At 36.1% G+C, this 22,859-nt stretch overlaps 3 protein-coding genes and 1 long non-coding RNA gene across 6 annotated transcripts in view; 2 read left to right on the forward strand and 2 right to left on the reverse strand.

Annotated features, from left to right (window-relative positions):
• LOC132113629 (arrestin-C-like) overlaps positions 1-22,859 on the forward strand; it is a 56,598-nt gene that overhangs the window by 162 nt on the left and 33,577 nt on the right. Inside the window, exons 2-14 of one of the 2 annotated variants that reach the window (XR_009425188.1) lie at positions 1,195-1,228; positions 1,654-1,684; positions 2,195-2,255; positions 2,404-2,448; positions 2,539-2,732; positions 2,813-2,872; positions 2,953-3,029; positions 3,114-3,249; positions 3,364-3,448; positions 3,979-4,051; positions 4,141-4,278; positions 4,472-4,576; positions 4,850-5,490. Coding sequence is in view for 1 of the 2 variants with exons in the window: in XM_059521484.1 (XP_059377467.1) it covers positions 1,221-1,228; positions 1,654-1,684; positions 2,195-2,255; positions 2,404-2,448; positions 2,539-2,732; positions 2,813-2,872; positions 2,953-3,029; positions 3,114-3,249; positions 3,364-3,448; positions 3,979-4,051; positions 4,141-4,278; positions 4,472-4,576; positions 4,850-4,925 (1,089 nt within the window). In the remaining variant the exon portion in view is untranslated. Of the gene's footprint in view, positions 1-1,194; positions 1,229-1,653; positions 1,685-2,194; positions 2,256-2,403; positions 2,449-2,538; positions 2,733-2,812; positions 2,873-2,952; positions 3,030-3,113; positions 3,250-3,363; positions 3,449-3,978; positions 4,052-4,140; positions 4,279-4,471; positions 4,577-4,849; positions 5,505-22,859 lie in introns of those variants that run through there. The other variant, XM_059521484.1, reaches the window with a different exon arrangement.
• LOC132113622 (NF-kappa-B-repressing factor-like) lies at positions 5,879-10,198 on the forward strand. 2 transcript variants are annotated; one of them, XM_059521478.1, is made up of 3 exons: positions 5,879-6,008; positions 7,015-7,139; positions 7,344-10,198. In XM_059521478.1, exons 2-3 carry the CDS (start codon positions 7,031-7,033, stop codon positions 9,566-9,568), a joined length of 2,334 nt encoding a protein of 777 aa, XP_059377461.1. In that variant the 5' UTR covers positions 5,879-6,008; positions 7,015-7,030; the 3' UTR covers positions 9,569-10,198. The 2 variants fall into 2 exon arrangements, with proteins under 2 accessions (XP_059377461.1, XP_059377460.1); XM_059521477.1 differs by lacking the exon at positions 5,879-6,008 and adding an exon at positions 6,522-6,807.
• On the reverse strand, positions 10,256-13,991 carry LOC132113623 (ubiquitin-conjugating enzyme E2 A). Its single transcript, XM_059521479.1, has 6 exons — positions 13,777-13,991; positions 13,488-13,568; positions 13,069-13,094; positions 12,412-12,501; positions 12,189-12,277; positions 10,256-11,414 (listed from the first exon to the last, which is right to left on the reverse strand). The coding sequence occupies exons 1-6, from the start codon at positions 13,818-13,820 to the stop codon at positions 11,286-11,288; spliced, it is 459 nt and encodes a 152-aa protein (XP_059377462.1). The 5' UTR covers positions 13,821-13,991; the 3' UTR covers positions 10,256-11,285.
• On the reverse strand, positions 15,880-16,810 carry LOC132113624 (uncharacterized). Its single transcript, XR_009425187.1, has 5 exons — positions 16,720-16,810; positions 16,553-16,625; positions 16,293-16,468; positions 16,111-16,199; positions 15,880-16,011 (listed from the first exon to the last, which is right to left on the reverse strand). It is a non-coding gene; the product is annotated as an uncharacterized LOC132113624 (long non-coding RNA).

A 22,859-nucleotide genomic window follows, 5' to 3' on the forward strand; every position in this document is an offset into this window, starting at 1 on the left:
GGGAGAGAGTTCAGGACAGCTGTTAATTTGGATTCTGTTTATATGAGATTATTCAGTGTGAAGATAAGCATTTTTGTCCGCTATGAGAAGATTGAAATTTGGCATGGTATTTGTACACTCTCAGCAAAAATGCACAAAAGCTGTCACTAGGATGGTACCCTTTTAAAAAAGGTACACATGTGCCTTATTAACACCCAAAGGGTAAATTTTGGTACTTTTGTAGAGTAAATGTATATATTAGTATATTAATGGTACATTTTTGTACTGGGTACTGCCCCAGTAACAGCTTATTTCTACCTTTTTGTTCTGAGAGTGTTCTTAAATACAAAGATAACATAATGCTATCGTGCAGACAAGAGACCAAGGAGCATCAGTTGCTTGCATATTCAAGAATATCCATAGTCAATCATGAGAAAAATAGTCATCTAAATATGATATTTGATGCTTAGACTTTGCATCTTGATTGCACTTTAGAAAAGATTGTGATCATTGTGTTTTGTTATAATTTCTATAGCACAACAAAAAGTGTAATATTCATTTAATTGTATTACTTTTGAATCACGAACACAACCAAATCAATAGAAATATAGTATGATTTAAAAAAAAGAGGCATGATGGATAAATTTTGCAGGCCATATAAGTGGCTCATATTTCATGTGATTTATTTATACTCATTTACAAATTAAAAGTAATTAAATCACCTTATTTTTAAATATTTATTTTTAAATATTTCCAAAGGCCATGCAGTCCCACATTTCAAAGCAATATACTTTGGCTTCTGTTAAAATATTTTATGCAAATTTCTATAATATATTTACTAAATATTACTAAATGCTAGCAAAGTGCCACTCATTTTGCACCCATTTTAATAAGTGAAAAAGTTGACTAAACATTTTTCAAACACAGTGTAAAGTACATTGCAGTTCTTTAAAAATATCATTGATGTTTTGGCTCCTTGAGGGTTTGAAACTGTTGGTCTGATTCACAGAGACACATTAGAAACAGATAAGAGCTAATCCTGAGTGCGGCTTCGGTGGAGGATTATGAAGCAGTCTATCGTTATGCTAATCTCCTTTTCCCTGATTAGCCCTAGTGGATTGAAACTTCAGCAGGACAACATACAAACATGAATGGTTTTTCGACTGCCCTCTACTGGCACATTTTACACTGCAACCTTTTCACTTCTCATTTCAGAAAGCCCCAGCTGACTTTCCATAACCATGACAAAGTAAGTTTTTGCATATTCATTTATTCCAAGAATTAATAAATACTTTAAATATTACACATTAAGACATTTAAAACATCATAATCAACATTAAAAAGGCATTTAAGACCATAATTTCTCTGTATCCTAAAGACTATTCGATATTTTATTCATATTTGACACCTCTCTAGATTAAGCAGCCTTCATGTAATGCTCCTACACCCTGTTCATTAGTAGTATTAAATCTGTAGAAGTCTTTCTGGTCTTCAATCCTAGTGGATTATCCGATTATAAGAAATCCCTTTTAGAGTGGATTGACAGGATTACCACAAGAGTTTAAAAGTTACAGTGCAAAGCTTAGCATATGCAGACCACTAATCACCTCACGGAGACTAACATATTAAAAGCATACAAAATGATTATAATATCAAGCCTTTGTGTTTCTACAGAGTTTACAAGAAGACTAGTGGCAATGGTTCGGTAAGGCTCCTTTTATACTGCTTATACTTCCCATTACTTGTCATCTGCTCCACATGCACATGCTCTCAATCAGGATTGTCAGATCTGAGCAATAAAACTAACCCAGTGGCCCTAGCCCAAACATCAAAACTCAAAACATGCCAAACAATTTACAGTCTCTGTTATGCATTACACACAATTTCAAATCACTATATAGGCTAGCTGGAATCATAAAAACAGTCTATTCATAAAGGACCTCACAGTAGTTCAGTGACTCCCATCCCTCACAAAACGCATCATCTAGTACAGTTTTATCATTAATAGATCATAAAATAAGTAAAATATATCAATTTAGGCATTTCAGTCAAATATAATTTATGCAATATGTCAAGCTGGGAAAACAACAACCCCAGAAACAGTTTAAAAATAGCCCTGTTCCTCAGGAAAACCTTAGACTTGGCAACTCTGCTCTCAACATATTTATAAGACACAAGCACACATGATAATGATCTCAGTAATTATTTATTACAGTTATGCCTTTATTTGGGGAGAAGAGACTTTGTGGACCATGTGGAACGTATTGATCCAGTTGGTATGTTCTACGCTACTTTACACTGAAAAAAAGTATTATTCCCTAATATTGTGGAAAGTTTTTACTTTTTTTTTAAATTAAATGTATATATTCATATCTATACACACTTCACTTTTCTTGTTCAAAAGACTTGTAATTTCTCTCTCAGATGGGGTGCTCAAGATTGATCCTTCAGCTCTTAATGGAAGGAAAGGTATGATTTAATGTAATACGTAATAATTATGAAGATGTGTCACTAATTTAAATCATTTAGACACTTCATCTAATGTATTGAATTTTTTAGTGTGGGTACAGCTTGCATGTGCCTTCCGCTATGGCAGAGAGGATCTGGATGTGATTGGCGTTTCCTTCAGAAAAGACATCTGGATAAAGCGCATTCAGATGTATCCCTTCGAGGGAACCAAGCCCTCAAACACACCAATGCAGGATGCGCTATTGAAGAAAGCTGGAGACCAAGGACATCCATTCACTTTTGATGTAAATTCACAATTATGCATTATACATTGAGAAATCATTCAAGGACATCCTTAATTTGTGTCTCTCCTGTCCTGTCTCAGATTCCAGTACATCTCCCATGCTCAGTGTCCCTTCAGCCAGCACCAGAGGATGCCGGGAAGGTACTTTAGCAGAAATACATGCACATACACTTACAAACAGAAAACTGTTTCTCTAATATGTAACATGCTTACTCTTACAGCCTTGCGGGGTAGACTATGAAGTCAAAGCCTATATTGCAAATGAAGAAGACGAAACAGATGAAAAAGTTGACAAGAAGTATGTAATGCTACAACATAAAGACACTCTCATATGCAATTAATACATTTTTTATTCTGATTACAATATCTCTTTCACTACTAGGGACACTTGTCGTTTGATTATACGTAAAATCCAGTATGCACCAAATGAGCTAGCAGCTGGACCAAAAACCGATCTCAACAAACAGTTTATCACTGCAGACAAACCAATTCACGTGGAGGCCTCCATTGAGAAAGAGGTACAGTGTTTTAAATGCCTGTGGTAAATCATTTATAAAAAATTGGGATGTTTTCATCATATGCAGTTCTATGTCTCTGCATTCACTGTTCACTGCTGATTTCTCACCCTTCAGCTCTACTATCACGGAGATCCCATTCCTATCAAAGTGAAAGTAAATAATGAGACCAGTAAAGTAGTGAAAAAAATCAAAATCAGTGGTAAGTATTTTTATTATTCATTTTAATGAACAAAACAGCCAGTATTCATCTACTTACGCTAGGTGAAAGTGATATATATGATTTTTATATATATAAAAACAATAGAAACCCTTATAGAATTTGTAATGGTTTTAAATGTTATAATGGGAATTGTATTGGATTTAATGGAAATTGATTAATCTATATTGGTAATTTGGTAATTATTGCTCTGTAAAAGCAAGATGGAGTGGCCCATCATTATATATGTCACATTTCTGTATTAGTGTAGCCTAATACTGGCCTTGTGACTTGACATTATTTAGCAAAGACAAATGTATCTCAGTATCGTTATACATTTCGTTTTCTTGATATGTTGAATAAGGAAGGTGTGGATGGACAATGTGGTCTGAGATGCAGTGGTCCAGTGCGACATCTAGTGGTTAAAAGGCGTATATAGAACCTTTAAGAATGAATCATTACTGCTTTTACGTAGAAGTGTGTGTTTTTCCCACAATGATCCTAAATAAACTTTAGCTCATTGCATATTTCAGTTCACCAAATTACAGATGTACTGCTGTACTCATCAGACAAATACAACAAATGTGTCCTGAATGAAGAATTTGGGTGAGTGCAAAGAACTTCACATCAAAAATGTGAAGATTACAATTGATTATTTAATAATAATTGATTAAAAAAATTTTTTTTTGTAACAGGGACCAAATTAACGCAAACTCCACCTTTGAGAAGGAATATAGAGTCACTCCTCTGCTTGCCAATAACAAAGAGAAACGTGGTCTTGCATTGGATGGCAAACTGAAAGATGAAGACACCAACCTGGCTTCTTCAACAATGTCAGTTTATCTTTATTACAACATGAATATATCCTTAAATAGGTAGTTGGCAAATGTAAAAGTCATCTTCATGTGCATCCAAATGACATGTATTGTTATACAGTAAAGAAATCTAATCTAAATGCTTTTACATATAAAAATACACAGGCAGATAAACAATGTGACATATCTGAATCTCCCTGTCTCTCTGCAGTCTGCTACCCAACATGGATAAACAAATGCAAGGCCTTGTTGTTTCCTACAAAATTAAGGTTACCCTCATGATGGGAGGTGGCCTCTTGGGAAGCCTAACATTAAGGTTTGCATCTTTACATATCATCCCAATGTCTCAGTGTCAAGAGTCATAGAAGAGAGCATTTTACCTCCTTCTTTCTCTGATGACTTTTCCTCTGCTATTAAAGAAGACATTTCCCTTGATAATGCCCGAACACAACTACTTAACAAAGAACAGTCTGCTTAGTTACCTTGTCATTAAACAACAATGAAAATAAATCCAGCTGTACATGCTGTGATGTGATTTACCACTGTGAGCAGTGAAAGTACTCAAGACATGTTTATCTTCTGTACACAGTGATATTACCGCTGAACTCCCTCTGGTTCTGATGGCACCTAAACCAGCAGGTGAGGTTTCTGTTCTGTATTTGTGATCATAACTTATTTTAAATTTCAAATAATACACATTATACCCTGTTTATAAAGTGCCACTGAAACATTCTAAAAAGCGTAATTTTCTTGTCTTCTAACTGTATCCTTGTGCATTTGCAAATTGAGCAGAAGTGTAAGTATCCATGTAAACTTGTTTTCCATGTTGAGACAGAAATAATATTTTAAACATCTTTGTTTTCCTTTTGAATCTTAGACTTTGAGGCTTTACCATTTTTTTTTCTCATATCATCCAGGACTGATATCAACCTTGAATAAAATACAGCCAGTGACGGAGGGCAGCAAATTAGAAGGAGAGACACTCAGGAATAGATGCAGATTCCAAACAACCTAATTTCATGAGCCATAGACTAGACCCTAGTTGCAAATATTTGTAAAATGAATTAGCTGTATAATGTTACACATGGGCTAAAAGCCTTGTACACTAAGATAAACTCACTGATGCTGAAATCAAGCTTGGTCTGATGCTGATAATGTAATGTTTATTTATTCTGCCTTTATCATGGGATCTCAGATTAATAATGTTTCGGTTTCCTTTTGTGTGTGAATGTAAAATATAAAGGAGTAATATATATTTATATATATTTTTTTTCTCTCTGTCTGTGGTGATGGTGGAAATTAATAAACATTGGACTGTTATTTGGACCACTACCAAAAATCATGACTTTATATTTATGCAAGGGAGCAGTGAAGCAGTTGATTATTATTACTATTTATCATCCTAAAACTATTACTACACTATAATAGTAAATTATACATATTGTTATGACACATATAGCCTATATAAACTTCTGACTTCAGATCAAATCTTATGTATTGTTAAATGGGTGTTATGAATATAAATAATCTCTTAACAGATTAAAACCGTGAGTGTCGCTGGTGATAACGATTGAGTCGCCGATTCAAAATGAATGAATGAATGAAGGAATGAATGACTGCATGCATGCATGACTCTTTTCCTGGTTGCAGCAGTGGATTAGCTTTAGCAGTGTCAATTTGCTGCATATTCGCTTGTGCGTCTGAATTCACACTCAAGGTCACCTAAACAGAGCTGCTGTATGACAAAGGTAAGCTTCACTTAATGTTCTGCTATGCATTCGTGCACATCGTAGCATAGTTCACATTTAAAGCGCATAAGGATGACAAAGCGCGATAAATATTTTTTTGAGAGAATGAAGATTCAACTGCGTCACTTTCAATTTAATCCCATTGAAACTAACTTGAAACCATTTGTTATTTTAAGCATAAGGGAAAATAACAATCGTGCTCCGAAGTGCATGTTTGAATAACGCTGTACTTTAAAGAGTTGCGAGAAATGTCCGAGAAATATCGCTTAAATTGCTGTAAATCTATCTGTAGGACAGACTGTGTTGCTCGGTCTGTAGTTAATATGCTGGGCAAATACAAATCAGAGAATATTGTTTGGTTAAGTTTGTTACGCAAAGCACTCCATAACACTAAAAATCTGACTCTATACTAAAATATCAATTGCGTGATTGTTATATAAACATTAGCTCGTTTACATATTCTGTTCTGCATCGGGTGTATTATCGTTTTATTGAGCCGTGTGAACTTCCCAGCATACACTGCGCGCATTACGTTGTTTCCGGTTAGCAACTGGCTACCGTCAGACACCGGGATGATCAAACCTCATTCAACGGGCCCGCGTGTTTTAAGTAAACCCGCTGGTCTTCGTTATTGGAACTGTAATATTGATGATTACCGTCAGCAGTACGAGAGTGACAAGCAGTGGTCTGCTAGACGTCAGTTCATTGTGAAACACATTGAAGAGTACGAGGGGAATGCTCTTGATAAGCTACTGGCGCTGTCGATGGTGTGGGTTAACCATGTTTTCCTGGGATGCAGGTGGGAATTTGATTTAATAGGACGTGAGAAATGGGCTGTTTAACTTATTTTTGGAGGGAGTTTGAGTGAATAATTATATCACAAATGTCATGGCCAAATTTATTTCGTGTTTTATTTATACAGACCATCTTAAATGCAAAGTTATGCAGTAGTAATGCCAATCAAAGCATGTAGTAAACATCACGAATGTTCGTTTTTGGGGGGCAGGTATGGCTCCCAGTTGATGCACAAGGTGCTTGAGATGGCTGAAGGGATTGATGTTGGGAAAATGCCCTCATATGAACTAGTTCCAAACCTTGAAGCAAAAAAGAGGCTAAATTCATCTGATGGAAGTAAGTCTGTCGATACTTGGAATCAATCTTATCTGTCTGTTTATTGGTCATCGTATCCATCTACCTATCCATATATCACAGCATTGAAAAGTTATTCTGTGGCTGTTTGCATCAGATATATAAAATAAAAATATTTTATTCAGCATTTAAACAAAATAACATTGAGTAATCATTTGCATGTACATGATTTATTTCATGTCTCAGGTGAAGAGCCCATGAGGAAGATGCCTTTGTCCAAATTCACATCCAGACCGCGATTTGAACCAGTACACTTTGTAAGTGGCGGAAGCAGTGGTAGTCGAATTGGAGAAACTGACGAAAAAGAAAACGAGAAGGAGCGCAGGAGGAGTGATATAAATGACATGAGGCAAAGGGAACCAGATCATCAGCCGTATAATGGTATACATGGCAACGGCTCCTCTTCCTCCTCAGGCTGCCTTGAGATGGAGAGGTACGGTTATGATTCTTGGCCTGAGCACAGAAGTAAGGATGTGGCCTCTTGCAGCACAAGTGGGTTTGGCTATGGCAGCAGAGGGTCCACCCCGAACTTCATGAGCAAAGTGCAACAGGAGTACACCGGTAGATATGAGGCGCATACTGCCAGACATTCTGACTCATTCTCACAGGCAGGCCGAGCTGATGAATACGGAAGTGCTGGACGGTCTGGAACCTGGGATAGCAAATGGCGTGGTCTGGGATTCGGACATCAGGATAGGCCAACGTCCAGCAAGGCTTTCAACAGGGTATACAATGGTCCAAGCAGAGGCAGCTCTGGCCTTCTCCCAACACCCTCACTGCCGTCTTCTATCCCCTCATCAACAATTGATGAAAAACTGAGGCTGATTACCAGAGTATCATCGGCCGTTGCCATTACCTTGAGAGATCCTACGTTCATGAGTGGACCCGACATGCCAAACTACAATTTCATACTTAGCCGCAGCATTCAGGCTTGCAAGACGAACCCAGAGTACATCTATGTAAATTTAAGAGATATTCCACCGGCTGACCTTCCTAAAAACAGAAAAGTACCTTCTGAAGGGTATGCATGTGAACTGAGGTGTCAGTCTGTGTACCTTGCCACAGGGTACTCTGGTAGCAAAAACGGTGCCAGAGACCGAGCGTCAGAACAGGCCGTCAAGCTGTTCATGAGGCCGGTGGAAATTCGTGTCCTGCAACGGCTGTACAAGCGTACTTACGTTAATGATATGGTGGTATGCCAGGTTAACACTCCAAACCCAATCCTTCCCCCACCTCTTCGCAACCCAGAGGACAAGCCACTGCCTAGTACCAAGGGCCAGTATGAGCCTGATCGAAGCAAACACTGGACAGAGTTTGTAATCATGGAGAACGCGTATGATGCAATCTGTATACTCAACAACTCTGCTGCGTTCAACCGCATGAAAGTTGATTACACTTTTGACCCGGTTCCCAACGGCAATTTCTGGCTCTGTAGTGTGTACTTACAGGATGAGCTGGTGGCACAAGCCAGAGGAACCAAGAAGAGCTCAAAACATGCAGCGGCAGAGGCGGCGGTAAGGAAGTTGAGAATGAACCAGGCTACTCGTCAACAAGAGCAGCAACAGCAGCAGAGTTTTTCTGGAGGCAACCACACTTCAGACCAGCCTGGTAGTCACTACACCCAGCAATGCAGCAAGGAAGCACAGCTAGGTGAATTGGTCATCCTTGAAAACTCTGATAACGCTATTTGCATAATAAATGACACTGCTCAATTTAATAAAGTGCTTGCTGACTACAAGTTTACGGTTCTGCCGGACCATCGCTGGAGGTGTGAAGTTTACCTCGATGGTCAGTATGTGGCTGCAGGCATTGGACCCAAAAAGACAGTGAAGCACATTGCAGCAGAGGAGGCCATCGCCACACTTCGGCGCACACAAGCTGTGGTGAAGTCCAACCTCAGGAAAGAGGGCCATGTGGATGCAATTTCCCGAAATCAAATCATGGCTCATTCTGGTGAGGAATCCACGCAGCAGGAGATCAAGGAGGACAACATTGGTAACCAGCTACTACGGAAGATGGGCTGGACGGGTGGTGGTTTGGGTAGAGAAGGAGAGGGTATTGCTGAACCCATCAAGGTCAAAGAGCAGTTTACCAGGGAAGGACTTGGTATGGACATGGACAGGCACAGTAATCAGCTGACTAAGCGTGATATTGAGGAAATAATTCGGAATTATGCGAGTTCAGACCGTCAAGATGACCTGCGCTTCTCCACAGAGCTTAACAATGAAGAGCGCAGGCAGATACACCAAGTATCCCAAAGATATGGGCTGCGCAGCAAATCGTACGGACAGAGCCGACAGCGCTTCCTCGTGGTTAGCCGCAGAGTTCAAAAGGAACAGCTAATTGGTCAGCTATTGCAGGAGGGGCAGGTGGGACGATATGAACTGGTGAAACCTCAGGCTTCACAATGACTAGGTTCAACAGGCTGCTGAGAAACCAACAGATGACCATTAATAAAAGCAAAGTGGTGTTACTTGTCACTTTTCCTGTTCATTTGTTTCTGAGGAGTGTAAAATATATATTTTTTAAAAGCCCGGAAAACCTGTCAGTTCTCAATGACTACAGTGTGTACCCTTTGCCTCTCTTTACCATATATTTCTGTACACTGTCCAGATTTGTCATAGGTTAGCTCAAGACCATATGATGAAAACCTATGTTACTAACTTTTGTCATATATATCCTGTGAATTATATCTATTGATATGGATGTTAGTAGTGGGGCCTTATTGCAGCATGTGCTCCTCTCTGAAATTACATTCCATTTTATGTTTTCACAATGAAATCATCCACTCAATCTTTCATCTGTTGTAAGATAAAACACTTGAAATATAAAAATATCCTTTAAGTAATTACAGAACAGTATATATTTTTTTGTAATTTGTTTGGCTGTTGATTGTAGAATTAAATATTACTCTCAACTTTAAATCTTTCAACTCCCTGTCTGGCAAACGTCTGAACAGCAATCCCTGGTAAGTTTGCTATTGCGAATACTGTCAACCAGTCTGCTTGTACTGACATTAAATTTAGTCTGGTCATTGTTCATTTTGTAGTCCATTTAATGACATGTAGATGCTTATCTCTGTTCAAGAACACACACCATATAGTTAATTATACTGTTTATTTACAAGAATTGAGAAAATGTACAGTTTCTTACATGGGTTACTAGTGCAAATCCAACACTCTTGGTAAATTAGAAAAATGAAGATTAGCTTAAATGGATACTGCATGACAGCATCACATCCATATGTTTGGAGAAGCAATTTAATATAAAAATAAACAGCACTTTAATGGAACTTAAGAAAACAAGCAAAATAACCATGCATCTGGGGTGCAACAGACACAAAATAATGAATATGGTTGGGAAAAAAAGCAACACTCAACTATGCCAATGTGTCATATTCTGAATCCCAGGCTTTAGGCATGGGGCTTTGTGGGACAGACAGATCATGGTGTACTTTCAAACAATTACTGCTGACAAACTAGCACAGTGTCAATGCATGAGCAGTATGAACTGCTCAATTAAAAGAACAAACCACTTGCACTTGATAAAAAAGGGCCAATTCCAACATTTGGTAATTTTTTTTTCTAACCGGTCAGGTTTTCCAAGTGCAGTTATAAAGGCATGTTTTTGAAACATCTAAGCTTTCCATACAACACAATATATCATCCATCTTTAATGTTCTTGCAGTTTAATTTGGAACTCTGAAAGACACATTAAGCGACATTCTGTATGACATTTTGCAGAGAAGCAAAGATAATCACTCTGGATTCATACTGAAAAAAGCAACCAACATGTTAATACCCAAAATGAAATCAGCCCACACAGTTGGAGCAACTTATAAAACCAAAGAAATAAGATGACAAAAATAAGGGCAGGCCAAACAAAAGCAAGTAACCCTAGCAACAATATTTTGTTAAACTAAGGTTTATCCTCATCTTGGATAAGGTTCTGCATGAAGAGGGAGACCACAACACAACATCACTCTAATCCTTCAACAGCTACAGAACAGACAATTCTACAGAGTATGTGGAGATTCAAAACATGATGTGTTTTATTTTATTCTTTGCAAGGTGGTTTTCCTCTTGTTGGCAAGGCGGACTATTGTTCATATGTGAACTGTAAGGAGCGTCAACAGTCACGCCAGCTCTGTTCCACAATGGCTGACACACGCTTCTCATACTCTCTCTTGTTTTCCTGGTACAGCTGAGCTGCCTGGCTGTTGGCAGGGCTGTTTGGGTTCGGCTCATCCAGTAAAGACTGTGACAATGAAAGGCATGTTAACAACCTGAATAATGTCCTCACATTTTTACAGTACAATCAAAAAGGGAAAAAATCATGCTAATTTAAACATTCAGTTTTAGGGTCCTACACATTTTCCAATTTCAAAATTCCATACTTTTCCATACTCTAAAAAGGCTTTTCTGTAGATTTTCAAACAATATTATGAAAAATCAATGATTAAAGGTGTAATGATTAAAGATCAAATTCACAATATGAATTTACAATTTAATACTCCAACCAGTGATGTCAGTACCGAAATTTCACCAATAAAATTGCACTTGATTTCAGTACAAAAGCAAAAAATATTTGTAGCATGTAGCCTTCAAATATTTTTTAATTAAGTAAACATTGCTTTATAAAGGTCAAGTGAAAAGTCTGTAATAAAATTAAGAATAAATAAATGTATTATATAGAACAAGTGGCAAGTCTATTAGTTACCTATTTTGACATCAGATTTTTTTATGATCAATTTATACATCTACACTGCACAATGAATCTCTTGTTTACATTTTGTTGGTTATAATGAAAGCACACAGAACTTAAAAGTGTGTTTAAAGTGTTTGTTTTAATTACTTATAAGACATACAAATTTGTTTGTTTGATTATAAAAAAAAAAGTGCTTTCATTTCAAAATGATCCATCAGGAATTGAGTGAGACTAAAAATATGCCTAGCACGGGGCAATGGTGACACCTGTGTTGGAACCCTGTAGTTTGTGCAAAAAACAGAAATAAGTGCAGACATATCATACCTGTATTGAGGTTAAAATTGAGGAAACATCATATGTTGGACTCCAGCGATTCTGAAGAATATCCAAACATATACTACCATCTGCATAAACTGAGCACAAAGAAATACACTTATATTTCATGGTCCACTGACACATAATTTCTACAATGTGATACATGTACACACTCATGTGAATCTAATAAGCAAAGATTTTATAAATGCAATAAGATAAATGTAAAACTTACCATTAGGGTGAAACATTTTGGAGACAAACCGAACTGTAGGAGGTTTGTTTGGATATTCTTCTGTAAATTCTATTGTTAGTTTGAAAGTTCCTATGACAGGCAGTAAAAGAAAATATGAAGCAAAACCATTTTCCACATGTAAACAAAAAGAACCATACCAAGCCAAATACCAGTACACAATTATACAGTGTCACATTTAATCGCTTGTCATCTGGAACCCAAAGCTCAATCCTTATTCAGCAGTCAGTGTGATTTACATTAAGATTTACATTATGACATATTAATCTGATCAAAACAGTGAAGACATTTATAATGTTACACAATTTGATTAAAAATTACATTTAAAAGTACTATAATTTTATGAAATATTTTTTTTAAAATACAGCATAGCACAAAAGTTTGGGGCCAGTAAGTTTTTATTTAAAAGAAACTGATACTTTTATTCAGCAAGATCACATTAAACAGACCATTTTTTGTCACACTGTAAAGTCTTAATAATGTAAGACCTATATATATATATATATATATATATATATATATATATATATATATATATATATATATATAAATAAACCAAAACCTTTAAAAGCCAATTGTCCAATTATCACATTAAAACTGAAAAAAAAAAAAAAAACAGCTTGTGTTTTGTTGACTTACCATCTTCAAAGGGTGTTCCTTCAGGGCTGTAGGCAGAAGAAATGGGTCAACATGTCAGGTTACACAAAACACTTGGCGTGACAGCAAGAAACAAAGCCAAAAGCACTGGCCAATGTGCAACAGACCCGTGCATTACTATATTCCCAAAATAACAAAATACACAGTCTACGGATATGACATTATAATAACATGTTTCCAACACAACACACAGCTCTATTCAGGCCAGTCACAGTCAAAGATCAAATAACCAGCACCTCTTATGGGGGACCACTGGCCATCTGGCCTATTTAAAACTGCTTATATTACCGCTAACAAGCTAGATGTCATCTTACAGACCGCAAATAGTCTGAGACAAACAAAATTGTCAGTGTATTCTGTTTACTCCTCATAGATGTCAAAAAAATGCAAATGATACAAACCCAAAAATGACAGCGTTCCAGACCATGATGTTGTTTTCCGACGGGGCTCCGCTAACTCCTGCTGGTGGATCCTCCTGGAGACTGAAAAACAAGTTACCCGGATAAGTTACACTACATATACTACACCTACACTACGACAAAACTAAATACAGCACACATGACATCCAAATACACGATCGGAGAGGGATAATGGCGTTAATAAATGGCTATTGCGGGGAGGAAAGTCGCCATGTTAAAGCCGGTGTTCAAAAAGCTACCGAGGGCCTTTAGCATTTTCTGTGTCGCCTACCGTTTAAAATCTCTCATCAGACGCCGTCTTGCTGGGGTTGACATTGTTTAATTGGATAGCCAAGACGTAAACATAAGGTATCGACGTTGTTACTTTGAATAAGGTTACTTTAGTTCAACCGACGTCGGTTTCGTCGATTCAGCTTAATATCTACGTTAGCCGTTGGCTCGCTTGAATCTTCCTCCTGCCTGTTTTCTCCACTAAACCCGTCTCTCTGGGACTGGACCATACCAACATAACGTGGGGGAGAAGGAACTGTGAGATTAAATAAAAGTGAGGCCTTTCACAAAACTGTAAACCTATTCGTGGTTTATCATTAGACGACATCAAGTGTGACTTGCTTCATTATTAAGTCGAGTGATTATGATTAAAAAGAAAAAGAGATATTGTTAAAGCCGTTTAGAGAAAACCCTTCAAACACGTACAGTTGAAGCAGCCTAGCATAGTTACGTCATGGGTTTGACAGACTTTTTTTTTTTTTCATTTATTGCAACAACATTACAACCAAACAAGGTACATGAACACATTTCCAAAAATATCCACAATTATTCAGACTTGGTTGAGCATAACCAAACTTGTAACAACAAACACACATAAAAAAAAATACTTCAAAATGGGCTTTTCAATTACGGTAAATTATATAATTCCAACATAGAGGTCAGCTTAAGGGCTTTTTTATTCTTAACAAATTTTAAGGATTTATATAAAAGTTTTAGCTCGTTACACCAATGAATAAAGTTGGGTTTAGATTTAAACCATCTGCATTTGTGAATAAAAAACCTCCCAAAACATATCAGAGAATTGAGAGCAAATTAAAAATCTTTGTTTTCATGAAAAATACCAAACCTAACTACCTTCACATTGAATGGTGGTAATTTAACATCTTTGGAACATAACCAGTTTTGCATCTCACTCCAAAAGAAGTGAACTGAATCACACCAAAAAAAAAAAAAAAACATGCTCTAAAGTTTCAATACTTGTTTCACAAAATACACAATAATTTGCATCAACATTTAATTTCAACCTTAAAAATTCTTTGGTAGGGTTAATCTCATTTATAATCTTGAAGCACGCCTCTTTAACCTTTGGAGGGAGGGGGTAAGACAAATAGTTTTTTCTAATTTTTTAACTTTATTCCTATAAAAATCTTTAAGCACATATTCTCGTCTAATTGGGTTCGGATAGAAAACCTGTTAAATCAACTTTCTAATAACTCTATTAGAGCATTTTTTATGACAAAAATCATGACCTTCTAAGGAAAGCTGCCTCAATTCCGGGGAAACTTGGGAGTTCACAATATCTTCTTTAACCATTACTCTTAAAGCAACTGGAATGGCTCTAATAATTCGATTGTAAATATTAATGGTACATTGCAGTCGGAATTTCTCACAAAACTCTCTATGTAGGAACAAATTCCCATTATCATCCAAAAAAAAAACAGATTTTCTACCAAATTTTTTATATCTATTATTCCTGGAGTGTTATGAGGCGTAAAATTATGCTTGAACAATAATTTCCAATAAAGCAGCACTTGCTGATGGAAGTCAGAGGGTTTGACAGACGTGGTAGGTATGGGAGCAAACATTTGATATTGTAACTCAAAGTCGATGACGGAAAATATGTTTGAAAACAGTGTTAACTCAATAATATTTTTGCTTATATTAGGAATTTCTAAGGTGCAAAAAAAATGTAATGACTCGAAATTAATAGTAAAATAAGTTTATTGGCATTATCGTTATTCGAATACTGTGCTCACAGATCGACAGTGTGGATCAAGTCTTTTAAAAATGTAACATTTTAATCAGTATCACAATGACTATGTATTTTGTCCTGTGTAACCTGTGCTGTTTATTAAAATAGAAATAAGTTCTTCACAGTGTACAATTTTAAGGTACAAAACAAAAAGTGAACTTACATATACAGTGATCTTTTTTAATATGAGTTTAAAATTTAAACCCAAGATATTGTAACATTGTTGAAGTGAAACATAATTACAGTGTTTTTGTTAAAATGCTAAACGGTAAAAAAAAAAAAAAAAAAAAAAAAAGATTGTTCACACTGCTTAAAGCGTAAGTGAAAGGCTGATTTCAGAGGTATATCGATATAATTCACATTAGATTAGACATCAGACAGACTACAATAATAAAAAATAAAAAAGTCTTCTTTTTATAAGAAAACAAAATCCTTGGCAGTTTCTCCAGGTAGGAACTCCCCTAGAACATATGACAGCAGCTTCTATGGACATACACACACACAAAGAAATGTAAATGTTAATCTGGATATACGTTTCAAAATGGATTTTTACTGCATAACAATCTTAGCTAGAGTCCTCACATAAACCAGTTTCTTGTTCTCCTCTGTGTCCTGAAAGATCTTGAACAAAGTTTCAACTTCAGTCTTCTTGAGGATTAAAACGTTTGAATCTAAACCACCACAACAATTACTGCATATTGGTATGGATGAAATAATTATTAAAATTGGTCTTTAAACAAGGCATGGGAAAATATTACACTTACAATTTGAATTTATAAGCTGCAGAGCCTTCTCCTTGGTCGCTTGTTTCTCCTCACTGTCACGTGGCGGCTGGATGGGCACATTTCCCTCTGGCCATATATTCTCCCGGAAATTGTTAATGTAGGATGCAATCTGAACCTCAGTGGGATGCATCCTTTTTAAAAAGTTATTTATTTTCCTGAATGAGAGGAAAGCTTATTTTTAGCTTTTCATACTGTTAAATATATTTGGTGTTTGAATGGATATGAAATGGGATACTTACTTTTTAACCAAAGGCTGGACTGCTTTTAGAAGGACATCAAAAAGGTAAATGAGAACTGAGTTACCTTCAGACACTAAAGACAAACATTGAATGGCAGAAAATCAGATTTTAAGTTTCAGTTCTTGGTGATCATAAAAGTTAAACAGGACAAGGGAGTTACATCATACCAGTTATTTCCTTAAGTAATTCAAATATGGCTTTGGTAACCTCAGTTTGCTCCAAGTTGGTCTGGGGCTCCTTTTTCTGAGCCTTTGGCTGATTTGCCATCTCTTCCTTGAGCTGTCCAGTTTTCACTTTTACTTTGAACTTTTGTTCTACATTTAACTTTTTGTGAGTTAACTTTTCTTCTTTGTTTGTTTTCCCCACAGACTGAGCACTTATAAAGCCATCGACTGAGTCAAACTGTAAGCTTGAGCTATCACTCAAGTGTCCTGAAGGACTGACTAATTTTGACGTATTAACAGAGACATCTAAATTTTCAGCAAGACTCTCCTGTCCATTTGAAACCACATCCTGTTCATCAGAGGTCTGGTCTTCTGTTTCTGGTTCTCCATTTCTGAACCTGACGTTTGTAGCTATTGGCCCTTCTACAATGTCCTCCTTTGGCTCTTTATCTGTGTCGATGCAGGCTGGCTGTGCCATCGGTCCACTGTGATGTACTGAGGCTCCTGCTTCATCAAGCTTATCCTCTCCTCTGGGGTTATGGGACTAGGGAAAAAAAACATAATATCACCAGAGGATGGCAGTATTCTCAATAATTGACCTTGTGCTGACATTAAAGATATATGTCTAATGTAAATCAACGAACTTTAGCTCTTTGGATAAGTAATCAAATCTTGATGTGTACATATATTGATCCAGATATATTAAATATTGCAAAACCAGAAGCAGAGAGTGCTACACGGGTGTATTTATATAGCCGCTGGTGCTCATTGGATGTGATGGAGATAAACATCAAATTACAGTATGTGGACGAAATACTTCCAAGGCACTCGCGTGGTAAGATAAAAAAAAAAGCCTTTAATAAACTAGGCTTAAACCATTACAACTAGTTAAATGTAGATCTATGCGTCTCGGCAAAACAGCCTTTTTCAGGACACATATAAATTGCTCAAACAGGTATTCTTAAACTAATGTTAGTTAATGAATCTAAGACAGCTGGTTAATATGTTGTTATCTTGTTACAAAAAATATAATAAAATAAATAATAATAATAATAATAATAAACATTTTAAAGTGAAAAAAAAATACCCAGAGTTATACATATATAATAGTATAGATATAAAATTGCACAGCATCAATATTGTAAATTACAAAAAATGGTAAAAAATAAAAAAAAACTCCTGGGGACTTATTATTATCTTATTATCATCTTTTGACCTGTAGCATATGCTATAAATCAACAAAATGTAGCTCTATTTGGACAAGGTTTCAAATCTTGCTGTATTTCTATTGATCCAAATATATGAAATATTTATATAAATACACTCAAATATACATTCAAATATTTTAAAAATGTTTTAAAAAGAAGGCTCTCATGCTCACAAAGGCTACAGTTAGACAAAATATTACGACATTTTAAAATAACTATTTCTATTTACATTTTTTTATTTAATAATTTGTCGGCAAAGCTGAATTTTCAGCAGACATTACTCCAGTGTCGAATAACACTTCAGAAATTCTAATATGCTGATTTTCTGCTCAAGAAAAATTAACTATTATTAATGTTGAAAACCATTGTGCTGGCTAATATTTTTTTTGTAATTACATGAACACAAAATGAAAAACAAATGAACAGAAAATACAGAAGTTAAAATGATACAAGATTTCAATTACAATTCATTTCTAAAATGAATCTTAATGACCCTAAACTTTTAAACCATAGTGTTTCATCATGAGATTTCCATTAAGCTATTGACCTACAATCTGTTTTTACCTCATCCTCGTCTTTGCCAGGAGTAAGAAAGTTTGCAAGTCCATTCAGAAAACTCCAGACACCTCCATTATCTTCATTATTACTCAGCAGCTGTGCAATGGGACACAAGAATTGGAATACAAGCGGAGTCTGACCAAGTTGTGTATCAGAAACCAGCTCCTGGTGGGAAATGAGAGGAAAACATTGCCAGGTATTTATTTCTACTGACAATTCCTTTAATTCTAGATAGTGTGTGTGTGTGTGTGTGTGTGTGTGTGTGTGTGTGCGTGTGTGTGTGTGTGTGTGTGTGTGTGTGTGTGTGTGTGTGTGTGTGTGTGTGTGTGTGTGTGTGTGTGTGTGTGTGTGTGTGTGCTCTTGTTTTTGTTACATATCAGGACCAGTGTTGGGAAGGTGACTTTGGAAATGTAATAGGTTACAGATTACAAGTTACCCTGTTTAAAATGTAATAGTAGTGTAACTTTTTCAATTACTTTATTAAAGTAATGTAACTAATTACTTTTGAGTACTTTTTGATTACTTTTCTAAATTTGTGAAATTTAAAGAATAATAAATAAAAGCATATACATCAACTTAAATACATTTATCTAATAAGCATGTGACGTATTCTGTGTAATAAACTCCTAAACATTGGTGTTTTTTTGAAACTGCTGTCTCTGTATATGATGATAGTTTTCTCAAAATAAGTAAAATGCACATGAAGTGACACAGAGCAGTTCTAGAAATTATGTTTATGTGCTCGTGTACTCCTATATTGAGGCAGCAGAGGTTGAAAACACTGCGAGCTTCAGTAGGCCTATGTGTAGTAGATGAAACCATGTCTTTGCCATTAATTTACAGGAGGGGCGGACTGGGAAAAAAATTCAGACTGGAAAATTCAAACTCATACAAACAAATTCATGGACAAAACTATTTTTTTGTATGGACCTGACATAAAAAAGGTTTAAATCTTTAATTTGGGGACATGCAAAATAATTATAAGTTCTCTCCTGAACTGCACCTTCACTTCCATTTTTCTCTTCAGTCTCTTTATTTTCCCTGTTATCCATCTCTCTCATGACTTTAATACTCAAGATTGAACAAAACTATACTTTACAATACTCTACTCTACTATAATACAATATCTTTATAGAAAAATCCTAATAATGTACACGAGTCATGTTTTGTTTGTTTTTTTTGCAAATGGATTTGTATTTATTTTTAAATTTTTATTTTTGGTGATCACAGTTAAACAATAGTAACCATTTTCTCTGGATTTATAGTTAAATATTAAAATGTTAATTTTCGTAAGGGTTATGTTGTTGTCTGTCAAGCTCCCCCTAAACCTATAAAAAAAATCTGATTTTTTTTTCAGCTAAATTACTACTGTAACATTACAACAGATAATAATGATGTCCTTTATATAGTATTTTGAGTGATGACTGACGAGCAACATGCTGCTGCTTGATTAAATAAATTAAAAAAACAAAGACAAAAAAGCATCTTTACAGATGAAACTGACCTGAAACCCTGAACAGGAGTTCTGCTTTTCTGCTCCAGCGCGCTTCCATAGTCTCTCTCTCTCTCTCTCCCTCTCTCTCCCTCTCTCTCTCTCTCTCTCTCTCTCTCTCTCTCTCTCTCGCATTGATTACTCTTGAGTCTGATCCAAACTGTTTGGCGGAGGCGCGGAGAGCGCGCGAGTCATGACTAACACTTCATGACTTATTAGAGATTTAATTATCAAATGGCGGATTCGCAAATGATCGCTTTAGTACATTCGGCAGGCAATTATACAATAATGATATTAAATAGTGGGGCAAAATCGGCTGCCAGGCCACCGGGAATTGTCCCGGTTCTCCCGGTGTCCAGTCCGCGCCTGATTTCCACATACACGCAGAATGTGCAAGTCATATATTGCATTTTTGGGGCTTAATATTCACAGACACTAGTCGATGTCATGTTTTGATTCAAGTGTACTGACCTACTTTTGATTTAGTCATCCAAAATGTGGCATATTCCGTCCGCGTTAGGCATTTCGTTTTTATGACTGGATTCTACGAACCAGACTGTATTTCCGCATCCCGGAAATTATTAGGGCGTATGTCTCAGAATAGTCAGTGCAATTTGGGAAAGAAATCAGTTAAATCTGTATGTGGATGTGTGTAAATATTCAAATGTAATCCCCTTTGTAATCGTAAAAAATTTCACAAGTAACTGTAATTTAATTACTCATTTTTTCTTAGTAACTGTAACTAATTACAGTTACTATAATTTTGTAATTAAATTACGTAACGCCGTTACATGTAACTAGTTACTCCCCAACACTGATCAGGACACAACTCACTTATAAACAGTGTTGGGGAGTAACTAGTTACATGTAACGGCGTTACGTAATTTAATTACAAAATTAATGTAACTGTAATTAGTTACAGTTACTACAAAAAAATGAGTAATTAAATTACAGTTACTTATGAAATTTTTAACGATTACAAAGGGGATTACATTTGAATATTTACACACATCCACATTCAGATTTAACTGATTTATTTCCCAAATTTCACTGACTATTCTGAGACATACGCCCTAATAATTTCCGGGATGCGGAAATACAGTCTGGTTCGTAGAATCCAGTCATAAAAACGAAATGCCTAACGCGGACGGAATATGCCACATTTTGGATGACTAAATCAAAAGTAGGTCAGTACACTTGAATCAAAACATGACATCGACTAGTGTCTGTAAATATTAAGCCCCAAAAATGCAATATATGACTTGCACATTCTGCGTGTCTGTGGAAATCAGGCGCGGACTGGACACCGGGAGAACCGGGACAATTCCCGGTGTCCTGGCAGCCGATTTTGCCCCACTATTTAATATCATTATTGTATAATTGCCTGCCGAATGTACTAAAGCGATCATTTGCGAATCCGCCATTTGATCTCTAATAAATCATGAATTGTTAGTCATGACTCGCGCGCTCTCCGCGCCTGCGCCAAACGGTTTGGATCAGACACAGAGTAATCAATGCGAGAGAGAGAGAGAGAGAGAGAGAGAGAGGGAGAGAGAGAGAGAGAGAGGGAGAGAGAGAGGGAGAGAGAGAGAGAGAGAGAGAGGGAGAGAGGGAGAGAGAGGTAGAGAGAGAGAGAGAGACAGAGAGGGAGAGAGAGAGAGAGAGAGAGATGGAGAGAGAGAGAGAGAGAGAGAGAGGGAGAGAGAGAGAGAGAGAGACAGAGAGGGAGAGAGAGAGAGAGAGAGAATAGAGTTGAATGTGGAAGCGCACAACTGGAGCAGAGAAGCAGAACTCCTGTTCAGGGTTTCGGGTCAGTTTCATCTGTAAAGATGCTTTTTTGTCTTTGGTTTTTTATTTATTTAATCAAGCAGCAGCACGTTGCTCATCAGTCATCACTCAAAATACTATATAAAGGACATCATTATTATCAGTTGTAATGTTACAGTAGTAATTTAGCTGAAAAAAAAATCAGATTTTTTTTATAGGTTTAGGGGGAGCTACGACAGACAACACAACCCTTACGAAAATTAACATTTTAATATTTAACTATAAATCCAGAGAAAATGGTTAATATTGTTTAACTGTGATAAACAAAAATGTAAAATTATTTTACAAATGTATTTATTTAAAAATAAATACAAATCCATTTGCAAAAAGACAAAAACATAACAAGGTTATTTTACTTTTATATAGGCTAATAAAAGCATGGTTAATTTTTGTAAGGGAAAAATATGACTCGTGTACAGTATTAGGATTTTTCTATAAAGATATTGTAGTATTGTAGAGTATTGTATTGTAAAGTATAGTTTTGTTCAATCTTGAGTATTAAAGTCATGAGAGAGATAAATAAAGAGACTGAAGAGAAGAATGGAAGTGAAGGTGCAGTTCAGGAGAGAACTTTTGATTATTTTGCATGTCCCCAAATTAAAGATTTAAAATAGATAAAAAATAGTTTTGTCCATGAATTTGTTTGTATGAGTTTGAATTTGTCCAGTCTGAATTTTTTTCCCAGTCCGCCCCTCCTGTAAATTAATGGCAAAGACATGGTTTCATCTACTACACATAGGCCTACTGAAGCTCGCAGTGTTTTCAACCTCTGCTGCCTCAATATAGGAGTACACGAGCACATAAACATAATCTCTAGAACTGCTCTGTGTCACTTCATGTGCGTTTTACTTATTTTGAGAAAACTATCATCATATACAAAGAGACAGCAGTTTAAAAAAAACACCAATGTTTCAGGAGTTTAGTACACAGAATATGTCACATGCTTATTAGATAACTGTATTTATGTTGATGTGTATGCTTTTATTTATTATTCTTTAATTTTCACAAATTTAGAAAAGTAATCAAAAAGTACTCAAAAGTAATTAGTTACATTACTT

This window comes from Carassius carassius, chromosome 33 (assembly GCF_963082965.1).
Source record: "Carassius carassius chromosome 33, fCarCar2.1, whole genome shotgun sequence".
NCBI lineage: Eukaryota > Metazoa > Chordata > Actinopteri > Cypriniformes > Cyprinidae > Carassius > Carassius carassius.

Bases quoted from the DNA above. Each gene is read 5' to 3' on its own strand.
- LOC132113622 (XM_059521477.1), top strand. From the start codon at position 6,581: ATGATCAAACCTCATTCAACGGGCCCGCGTGTTTTAAGTAAACCCGCT. The intron at 6,808-7,014 runs GTGGGAATTTGA...TTTGGGGGGCAG, and splicing joins CATGTTTTCCTGGGATGCAG to GTATGGCTCCCAGTTGATGC. The intron at 7,140-7,343 runs GTAAGTCTGTCG...TTCATGTCTCAG, and splicing joins GCTAAATTCATCTGATGGAA to GTGAAGAGCCCATGAGGAAG.
- LOC132113623 (XM_059521479.1), bottom strand. From the start codon at position 13,820: ATGTCAACCCCAGCAAGACGGCGTCTGATGAGAGATTTTAAACG. The intron at 12,278-12,411 runs GTAAGTTTTACA...CTTTGTGCTCAG, and splicing joins CAAAATGTTTCACCCTAATG to TTTATGCAGATGGTAGTATA. The intron at 11,415-12,188 runs GTATGATATGTC...TCATTGTCACAG, and splicing joins CAATTTTAACCTCAATACAG to TCTTTACTGGATGAGCCGAA.